At 36.0% G+C, this 10,941-nt stretch overlaps 1 protein-coding gene across 43 annotated transcripts in view; it reads left to right on the top strand.

Moving 5' to 3' along the window:
- Positions 1-2,152: 2,152 nt before the first annotated feature.
- The window catches only part of lrrfip1a (leucine rich repeat (in FLII) interacting protein 1a), a 41,663-nt gene continuing 32,874 nt past the window's right edge, over positions 2,153-10,941 (top strand). For 10 of the 43 annotated variants that reach the window (XM_060875846.1, XM_060875845.1, XM_060875842.1 and 7 more), the window contains exons 1-2: positions 2,171-2,659; positions 8,688-8,774. In XM_060875846.1, the coding sequence (XP_060731829.1) occupies positions 2,570-2,659; positions 8,688-8,774 (177 nt within the window). In that variant the 5' untranslated portion in view covers positions 2,171-2,569. Of the gene's footprint in view, positions 2,660-8,687; positions 8,775-10,941 lie in introns of all 43 variants that reach the window. The other 33 variants (XM_060875854.1, XM_060875851.1, XM_060875852.1 and 30 more) reach the window with 12 other exon arrangements.

The raw sequence follows: 10,941 nt of genomic DNA, 5'->3' as shown, positions 1-10,941 counted from the left end.
AACACTTTCAAGTCTTTCTTGATTATGATCTACAGTATGGTGTCAAACACTGCACTAAAATCAAGCAGTACAAGCAAGAAGACCGTCCCATCAAACATCAGAATCAAGAAAATGAAGTCTGATCTCTGTGACCAAAAAAAAGCGTGACAACTGTGTGAGGAAACAACTTATTGATAAATGAGGTCAGAGGCAAATGGCCAGATTAGTTTGAGCTGACATGAAGCATACTATCATACTGTGTTGAGCAGAAAAGCATCTCTGCATGCACAAAACAATTAACCTTGAGGTGGTTGAGCTACAACAGCAGGAGAGTTCTGTTCCATACATGTCAGCCAAGAACAGAAAACTGAGGCTCACCCAAACTGGACAGTTTCTAGTCTTTTTCCATTCTTTAAATGTGCAGGTTGAAAAAATTATAATTATATATTTATAAAAATATAGGTTTTTTTTTAATTAACAATTTTTTTAATTAGCCCAATTATAATTTTATCTAATTCGCAAAATATGTGAATTATACCTTTAAAAACTTTTCTTTACTGTTTTGGTGTCAAACTACTAGTTGATTTCTCAAACCCCCAATTATCAAAAACATGATGCATGTAAACAACATGGACAGCAATGTCAATCACTTCTAATGAGGTGGACCTGAATTCTTTAACTCTAACTTCTCCAACTGAACATAACATGACATTTTGCATGGATTTGCACAAAACTTGAACCCTATTTGCTGCACCTGGAATCTGATTACAGAGCAATAAAAGGAAGGCTGTTATATAACTAGGTTGCTTTGTAAGAGACAGCTCTCTCCCCTGCCCTTTAATTATTTCAGGTCCCAAAAACAATCTTGTCAAATTTAAACATTTACAGAATCTGTAAATCTCATTTTGACAGACAGCCAGAAAAGTGAATTTGAATTGTGTGAACTACTTGAGGAAATTCAAGATCTTCTACCAGTCCATGGTGGCAAGTACCATATAATGTTTTTGGTCTGCTGGGGGTAGCATCAGTACCAGGGATGGCAGCAAGATTAACAAGCTAATTCACAAAGCTGGATCTCTCATTGGACAAAAACTGGAGATGTTTTGAGCCAGTGAAGAACGGGAGGACACTGAACAAACTTCTCTCCATCATGGACAATCCTTCTCACCTACTCTACAACACAATAGAGTCAGCTGAGCTTATTCTCCAAAAGACTCATTCAGATATGTTGTCACAGAGAATGTTACAGGAGGTCATTCTTACCATTCGCAGTAACATAGTACAACAGCTTACCTGTGTGTGACAGGGCATAACACTTTCACATTGCACTACTACAATGAACATAATTCTTCATATTCATTATCTACTGCCAGTTTGCACATGTGCACGTTGATGTAAATACTTATGTAAATGTAAAGGTTCTACAACTGTGTTTCATATCTGCTCTACTACATTTAATTTTACTTATTGTTGTATTCTACATTGTTACATTCTACAAAGTTTTTTTCTTAGTTCTTAGTCTTATATTGTGTGCATGTTGTGTATATATATATATATATATATATATATATATATATATATTTAAATATAAATAATTTTTTTTTTTTTTTTTTTTTTTTTTTACAGCTTTTTCCCAATATTAAAAAGCCACAGTTGTAAAAATGGAGTTTCAACTAATAAAGTACCATTCCATACAAATCCAAAGCCTCATCCATGTTGAGTCACACAGTCTAGAAGCAGATACCTACCGAAAGCTGCAAGAAATATCCAGGCTTACCAGCAGACTTGCTTGAACGCTTCTGCTCAGCAACAGGTGATCGATTTGATGATTGAATTTTGCCCTAAATGTTTTCTCATGGTTGCATTTTAATGCTCGTTTCACTTTACCACTAGATGTCGGGAGGCACCAGGGTGAGGGAGAAACCCTCATTCATTTTAGTGACTTAATTCAGTCATTCTAACATTTAAAAAACAAAAACGTGAACGTACACAACCTGCACCAACCTGATATGGGAAATGTTGGCTGGTTAAACTAGTAAAGAACATTTAAAAATAACCTTTAACTTGAATGGTCGCCATGTGCATGTGAACAGCATGGTATTTTTTGCCATGAGAAGAGTCATGATAAGGTGGTTGTTTTTAGCCCTGAACTCTCGCCATCAAAAGTAGTGTGAGTGAGTGGAGGGGATTCTGGGATACAACTTGCTTTGCTGTTATAGTGGAAGGAAACTGACGTAACTGAACGTCGCAAAATAATATAGCTTCATTTTTAGACTCCAAGTTAAGGAATGAAACGGTTTGACACGTGGACCTGGTAACGCGACTGGTCGTTTGAAACTTATTTTGTGCTTAATTATTTGTCGGTGTTCATTTTTGACAAATAGCACAGAAAAGGAAGCGCGAGTAAAGCGGATACACGCGAGTGTAAAGCGGATACACGCGCGACTCTTCCGCACCGGAAACTCTCGAAAACTTCTACATTTTTGGAGATTTGTCTTACACGAGAAGAATCTGATGAAGAATCTCATGAAGGAACAACCGATTTTCACTGTTTTCAAACTGAGTATAAAGTAAAAAGAACCGCCGTCCAATGGCTTCTCAGGGGCCGGGACGCAGAAGAACTCCGAACAGAACCGCAGTGACTCCAGAGGAAGATGCGCTGAATGTAATAGCACGAGAGGTGAATATTTATGTCTCTGTGTATTTATGGATGTAAGTTTCTATATAAGACACATACAGCTGCTTGTATCTTGACTGTTTCTGTGGCCACCCGGTAAAACGTTAGGACACCTACATTTACATGTGTTGGTCATTTGAATAGCTGTAAGTGTAAAGTTAAAAGTAGATTTTCTGTCTTATTTTATTTATCTCAGGTCGCTAATACTCAAGTCTGACCCCTAATCACAGTTGGTTTAGTAGCAAACCTTGCATTAGGTCATTTACAATCCAGCTGTATTTTGTAATATCTTTATTGTGTTGGATTTATTGAACATATGAGTAGTTGTTGTTTTTAATGCGAACTGTGAGGATCCCAATAGAGTCTCAGGTCAGCACAAAGCTGATATACAGTCACAGGTGCTGTGTAACACACTTTGCTGGGCTTAGACAATTTAACATTAAATACTCCTTTCACTAAGAAAGGAGTATTACTCTTTAAGTATTAAATACTCTTTTCACTAAGTGTAGAAAATTCATTGCATAAAATATATTACAAGATCTTAAAGAGCATAGCTGATTTTCATTCTAGTAATTTATGTAGCACCATCCAGTTCTCTTTTTTTAGTTATTTTGTAAAGGCTACTGTATAAAAAAAATCATATTATTGATAAACTTATTTGTTATTGATATAATGGCTATTGACTGAATTAACTGACTGAATCCACTGTAAATTTCTATTTTATGTAGTGTTATTTAGTGTTATTTTGTTTCAGCAGATATTAAACAGATATGTTTACAAAAATACAGTATTTTTAAGTAGGCCATTTGGAAGTAAAGAGTTTTAGTCCTTTTATAATGGAATGTATAAAATCTATTATAGATATTGAATACCCAGATGCCTGTCCAGATGATGATCATGCCATATAAAAGTAAACTTTGTATATACATCTTACTCTTTGAGCTATGAACTGAAGATGTGCTCATGAAGAGATGGTCACAATACTAGTCGGTCATCTACAGATCTTCTGTATGTAAAATTGAGTTTTTTACAGTTTAGGTCTGTTGCACCACATTTTTTAAGTGTACACACACACACATCACCAAAACAACACATATAGTAGAATTGTGGTACCATTCAGAGACAAATTATTAAATACATTTTATTGTATGTACATTTCTTTTATTAAAAAATAGCATATTAATCATTACTACACAATACATTATGGTGGTAATGTATTATCAGTTTTATATAGCATTTCTTTGTTCTAATGTTAGTTTTGACCCCTTTTTAAGTGCATACCATTTGATGAAATCTATATTTGCATTGTTTACACAAAGCTGTCTACTGTAAAATAGGTTTGCTATATGAAGTTTTATATTTCAGTCTTGACAGTAGGATAGTATATAAAGTTTTACTTTTCTAAAAGATTCTACATAATTTGAATGTGACTAAAATGTGTTTGGGGGATAGGTTGAGATCAAGGCTGCCATTAAGTGCTTTGAGTCCTGCACTGATTCTCTATAACAAGAGTTGTAAAAATAGAAGGCCCTTACCGTGTCAGCTGTCAGCACTGGCAGCTGTGATATGAGGCTCAGCACAAGGCCTAGAATTTCAACATAACATTTACATTTTTAGGGTCATATGTATATTGCCTTTTGACCATTTCCCAAAAATTAAGTGCTTGGTAACTTATAAGTGCTTTGAAAAATACAAATTTATTAAAGAGTCTGATTTCAGAATCAAGCAATAAACATCTAAAAGTTACACTTTTAGGGAACCAAAGCTGAAAGGCTGCCAGTAAGTTGTGAAAGGACTCCAGGATAAAGAAAAAAATTAAGAATCCACTTTAACTGAAGTGGTAATAAAAGTTTATTTTAGGTTCTACTGTTTAATCTAAGGTGGAAGGTTTTTATAGTGCATAGAGCTGAGGAAGGTTTAAATGTCATATGAAGTCAAAGCAATTTGTGTGGATCTCAGTGAAAATGTCCAAATAAGGATAATCAGCAGCAGCTAGTTTTCCAGCCAAAGAAGAAACCGACTAAAAACAAAGCACCATCGAAAAACACTAATAGTTAAATTCTTCAGCAATTTGTTCACCCAGCTGTTTCAGATAATCTGCTTTGCATTTGTGAGGTTTCCCTGTCTGACGTTTGCTTCCCTGATTTTAGCAGAACACTGATAATATATTTTAATAATGATCAGCTGTGTGGAGCATTCACATGGTGTCTTTGATCTGTCCATGTAATCATTTGCCCAAGAATCATAGATGGACTAAATCTAAATTAATACAAATGATCTTTTGAATGGAAATAAATTACTGAAGCTGTAATGATGGGGGAAATATTTATAAGATTGTGTAATACAAACTAAAGAGGATTTATAGATTTATTTAGCAGTTTTTTTAACCTTTCTTTTTTTATCTCAGGAAGAAAACATTAAATGGATGAGATTATACCTCATTTGTCTTATTGTCTTAGTGGTAAATTTTTATTTCTTGGCTATTTTTGCATCTCTCTCTCTCTCTCTCTCTCTCTCTCCCTCCCTCTCTCTCTCTCTCTCTCTCTCTCTCTCTCTCTCTCTCTCTCTCTCTCTCTCTCTCTCTCTCCCTCCCTCTCTCTCTCTCTCTCTCTCTCTCTCTCTCTCTCTCTCTCTCTGTGTGTACAATTAAAGGTAGGGTCTCCGATGTTTGAAAGCCAATGTTGACATTTGAAATCACCAAAACAAACATGCCCAAATGGGTCCCACCCCTGTATCGATACACATACATACGTAACCCAGGCAACTAATGGAAAGAAATGTGTCTTTATCATAGCTGAAGGGAAGAACAATACGATTGCAGATAATCAAACAAAAAGCAAAAATGACACACAAGCATAATCATGCAAAGGACGGCATATATTAGTTCTGTGAAACAAAGCAAAACCTGAGATTCCCGAGTCAATAACTCCTGAGCTAAACGCTGTTACTAGCAAAATGCGTTTGTAGCTGCTTCTCTACATTACTACGATAGAAAAGAGGTGTTATTTGTTTAGTAACAGTGTTTAGCTCAGGAGTTATTGACTCGCGGAAACTCCAATCTGTGAAGCCAACTTCCCGCTCCTTCAGTTCTCTCCAGCGCTGGAAAGCTGATCCTATATTAACACAGGTCCTACTTCTTTCTTCAAATTCTTGCCTTATCGTAAGCCTTTCTTCGCTTTCTTTCTTTTTTATCCTCCATGTCAATGTTAAAACCGCTTTCTGCTAATCTGCTCACACATGCGTACTGAACACTCTCTCCGCTCATATTGACAAGACCCGCCCCTTTCTGCTCATTGACTACACTTTTGTTTTGATTTTTGTTTAGTTTGTCGGCCCAACGCAGTTTTCTGAAGCATTTCTCAAACATCAGAGATCCTACCTTTAAGCCATACCTACAGAGATAATTCCTAATCCGTTTTTCCTAATTGGCAGACCGTTAATTCTGGTTCACTTCTGAAATGTACTAACGTGTAGTTGAGAGTAATTGAATGAGAGCATGTGGCCTGCCACAAAAGAAGCCTTGGACATGAGAGTGCAGATTCCACTCCTGGCCACAAAGAACATGTCTCCCTTGCATAATGCAGTCAAACATTCATCCTGTGTGGCAAGCTCTAGTGAGAGCTTGTGCCACTTCTATTGACTGAACTTTCCAAGCTTGATAGAAGGATTAAAATTGTCTGAAAACAGACCAGATTAGATGTTTGGTACAGGCTTTTCTGTATCTTCAACGTCTTGTACAGATAGCACTAAAGATTTTTAGTTTTGTAGTTTCATTTCCCACATATACAGCAGAGGCCAAACGTGTATATAGATATAGGCATTCAAATTCACAGCTTCACAGTTTTCATGCAGTTAGGTTAATTAGACATCTGCTCTATTTCCATTTTAAAACTTATGCAATTAAGATGTTTAGTAGGTCAAAGGTTTACATACTTTTTGTTAGTGTTTTGTGGTTTTGCCTTTTTAATTTTTTGAACTTGAATTGTGCTCTTGCTCTGGCATTTCCCAGAACACTGCAATTTTTGCCCATTATTTGTTGATCCTTCATTTTAATATTTACACAAAACCTTTGTATTTATTAAAATGTAATGTTGGATATAATATTTAATTCTCCTCCTAAATGTGTGTAAATTTCCACATTAAAAGACTAACCAGTGTACACATAATTTAATTGATTGATTTGGCTTTAAATCATAATTTGCAATGGTTCTGCACTTTTATTTACTGATTCTGGTGTCAAGTTTAAACTACTTATTTATTCATTTCCATTTGCAGGATTTAGCAAATGCTCTTATTGATAGTTAAGAGAGTTACGTGAATGCTCTTAGTACTTATAATATTTGTAATATCATTAAAGTATTAATAATATAAGTAATATTATTAATTAAAGAACATAAAAAAGAAAGACAGCACAAACATAAATTAAGACCAATATAACTAGTCATTTATTTCTGACAAAAGAATTTTGCTCTATAAACAGAGGATGGTCCAGTATGTATAATACTGATTATATTATTAAAAATATATTCACTTGCTTTTATGAGTCAAATGGGGTTCATTGCTGCATACTATGTTTTGTGTATATGTATATGTGTGTTTTAATGGTAATTCTGTATGAAACGGAGTAGTGATTGGGGTCTTGTTACAACTCATTTTCTATGAATAGTACAGGAAGGGTGTGATAAATGACTCAGCTATCTAACTTCCTGTTATGGTAAAATGAGTTCACTAATTTGTTGTGTGTAGTTCCTTGGTTTTTTCCCACAATTAAAAAAATCTAGAAAGGAAAAAGCATTATCAGTTTTTCAGGATTTTTCAATGTTTTTTATGGCTCCAGCTTTTTATGGCAGGAGGTGGAAGCATTACATTATCAGGTTGTCCTTCTGTCTGTTCATCCACCTTTCTGGGATTCTCATGAGAATGATCTCTCTAAAACAAGTGTTTTTATTTATTTTTATATTTTGAATGTTATTTTCATTAAACTGGCAAATTAACTGATAAGATTATGGAATTGATTCAAAAAGGGTCAAGGACAGAGCAAAGATTTGTTGCATGCATTGTTGGCACAGGTTTTACACTGCATATTATTCTTGACTCAACCCTCCCATTTTATCTAGGCTTGGGACTGGCACTGAATGTTAACTGAGTTAACCTCTCAGTGGCTGAGTCAATGTGAGAGCACAGGATCTTGCAACTGGGCCACTCTCTTCATCGTACATGGTTTTATTTTTTTAACCTCAAAATGGCAGTCAGTGACATAAACAACATCCTCCACAGGGTAGAGTGTGGGTGTTACAGTCCACTGTTCAATTAAGACTTTAAGAGACTTTAAAATAGAGGCTATACCACATAAAGCAAACCTCTCATCAGCAGTCGGAATCAGAATTGGAATTCACTAAAAAATAAAGATATGAACAACAACATTTCTGAGAGAAAGGCCAAAGTTTAGAGAGGAAAAAAGATATGAGCAATATCCAGAACTCATGGGTCAAGCATGGTGATGGTAGTGCATTGGCTTGGGCTTTCATGGCTGCCACATTCTGTCTGATTTGTATTGATGATGGAGCTCTTGATGATATCAACAGAATGAATTTGTAAAAAGTTTCTCTGAAATCTACTGAGAAATGCATCTAATTGGGAGGAACTTCATCATGCAGCAAGATGATAATCCAAAACACACTGCCAACTCACTGCCAAGGACTTCAGCAGGGCAAAAAAGACCTTACCCAGACCTTAACTACCCAGACCTTAACCCAACCCAGACCTTAACCCAACTGTGCCACATTTCACTTCCTGATCTGAACTTTCTTGTCTTTATTTACATGCCAGCCCTATTCCACTGAGGCCAGTCTTTTTGGTTATGGTATTTTGTAGTTTTCTATAGATTGTATTTTCAAAGAATTGCAGAATTGTGTATGTAAATATAAAATGTAATTACTGAGATATGTCAATATTTTTGTTTTGTTTTAAGGTGGGAATAGAACACAAGTGTTGACAAGTTATAGTAAAACTATAAAACTTTCTCCTTCAGGCAGAGGCCCGACTTGCAGCTAAGAGGGCCGCAAGGGCAGAGGCTCGTGAAATCCGCATGAAGGAGCTGGAGAGACAACAAAAAGAGGTAAAAACTGGTTTCTAATTAAAACTCATACAACCAGCAGTATAATATCCAGCTACTGTTAATTTTCACTTACAAATCATAACGTTTTAATGTGGATTCAGCACAGTACTATAGACTATATAACAGCTTTGTTGGATCACTTTAATAAATGGCAACATTTTTTGTACAGGAAATTAAATTCCCCTCTCATGTTAATCTCACTATATTTTGTATCAAGTATCAGATTAGAAGTACTAATCTAAGTTAATTTTCAGTTTTAAATATTAGCCTTAGCCTAGAATAAGTTTCAAGTAATTCGAAGACCTTGATGCAGCCAATCATTTGGAATTTGGTGGATTTTACATGGACTGTCTGTATGGCCAACCTCTTATTCTAATTTATTTAAGTTTATTTCTAGAGCACACTGCTGTGAATTGGAATTGGCACATCAACATTACAGCAAAGGACAGGGTGACCAGACACACTAAAATATAATAAAAGCTACAAAGTGTAAATGAATGGACATATGATGTAAAATATTAAGGATTAAACACAGTCAAATGCCAAGGAGAAAAAATTGGTCTTAAGGCAAGATTTTAATTTGTCAGTAGTTAATGTATTCCACAGGTAACATATTACACAGTTTGCAGGCAGCAACAAAGCATGCATGCTCACCCTTTGTTTTATTCACGAAATGGAATGGTTGGCAGTAAAGTATTAGTAGATTAAGGTGTGTTGTCTGAAGTATAAGTACTAGACATTTTAAAATTGATTCTATACTTGACTGGGCCGGTGAATAGATGTCTATATTATACTATACTATACTATACTATACTATTCTATACTATACAATACAGTATATAATTGTTAATGACTTTTGGTTTTCTGGTTCTCAGTGGAGCTATGGATTTAAGGATATCTGTGCAAGTGTAATTGCATATGTTTTAACTCCTTCAGATTCTTGCAAGTCAAGTTAAGTATGCAGTGAAATGCTTTAAGTTTTCGCATATCCCAGGTTATTATGAGCCTGGGGTCAGAGCGCAGGGTCAGTCATAGTACGGCACCCCTGGAGCAGGTGAGGTTAAGGGCCTTCCTCAAGGACCCAACGTTGATGTCTCAGCAGCTTGTGGGTTTGAACCCCGACCTTCTGATCAGTAACCCAAAGCTTTAACCACTGAACCATCACATCCTGTGGAAATCACCAATAATCAGCAATAATAACTACACTTCAAAGGAAAAATGATCTGACAGTTCACTAAGGTAAACTCAAAGTCCAATGAGGGCTGAAACCCATAATCCCCCCCACTGCAGATGTGCAATCTAACCAATAGTATGCTGGGTCCTGGCCTGCCCATTTACCAGGTTGTGATTAGAGAATGCACTTTTAAATGTGGACAGAACTCAGAACCTAATTATTGTCTCCTTGTTTACTGTGTATCCCGTGGTATTTCTATTTGTGAATGGTGCATTGGCAAAGGCTTCAAACACCAGCAAGTAATGGCAGAAAGAACCAGAGATGGATGAGAACCTGGCCCCCAAATTTCAGGCTGTAAATCTACAACAGAGGTCTGTACATCAAGGGGAGTTTGGTTGTCATAAGTTAGTATAGATAATTTGGTATGTGCAGAAAGAAGGTGCCTGCTGAGAAGGTGCCTGCCTGCTTCCCACAAATGTTCCTGCTTCTGCAAACAAAGTATTACATTTGGCACAATACAAGAATATTTAGTAACATTCAACAGCATACAGGAATAAATTATATAAAAGTGAAAGAACAACTGATTCTTATCTTCCAATCAGCTACATGGTGGTGTAACAAATGAGTTATTAAGCTGCAGGTCTTCTGGTATAAGTCAACTTTGAACATCTGGATTCCTCCCATTCCAGATTGCATGAAGACTGAACAGGAATTTTAAGTCATTTTGCCCTCAATCCTGACCAGGTTCCTCAGCCATGTTATACTTTGAGGATGTTGTTGTGAGGGTTATTAGAAGTGTTGGGTTTTCATCAAACATTTCATGACAGGGCCAAAAGATTTATTTTGGACTCATTAGACCAGGAACTCTCTTCCACTTTTGCTGAGATGTCTAAGAATAGAGATTTTATTCAGTATTAGTTTTCTTCTTCCCAGTGTTCCATAATCCCTGCTTTGTTGGACTGTGTGGCCTGTTGTTGTCCTGTGAGTAGCTGT

This window comes from Tachysurus vachellii, chromosome 8, assembly GCF_030014155.1.
Source record: "Tachysurus vachellii isolate PV-2020 chromosome 8, HZAU_Pvac_v1, whole genome shotgun sequence".
In the NCBI taxonomy this organism is placed as follows: domain Eukaryota; kingdom Metazoa; phylum Chordata; class Actinopteri; order Siluriformes; family Bagridae; genus Tachysurus; species Tachysurus vachellii.
The sequence above is the reverse complement of the archived record's forward strand: the minus strand, read 5'-3'. Positions and strand labels throughout refer to the sequence as shown.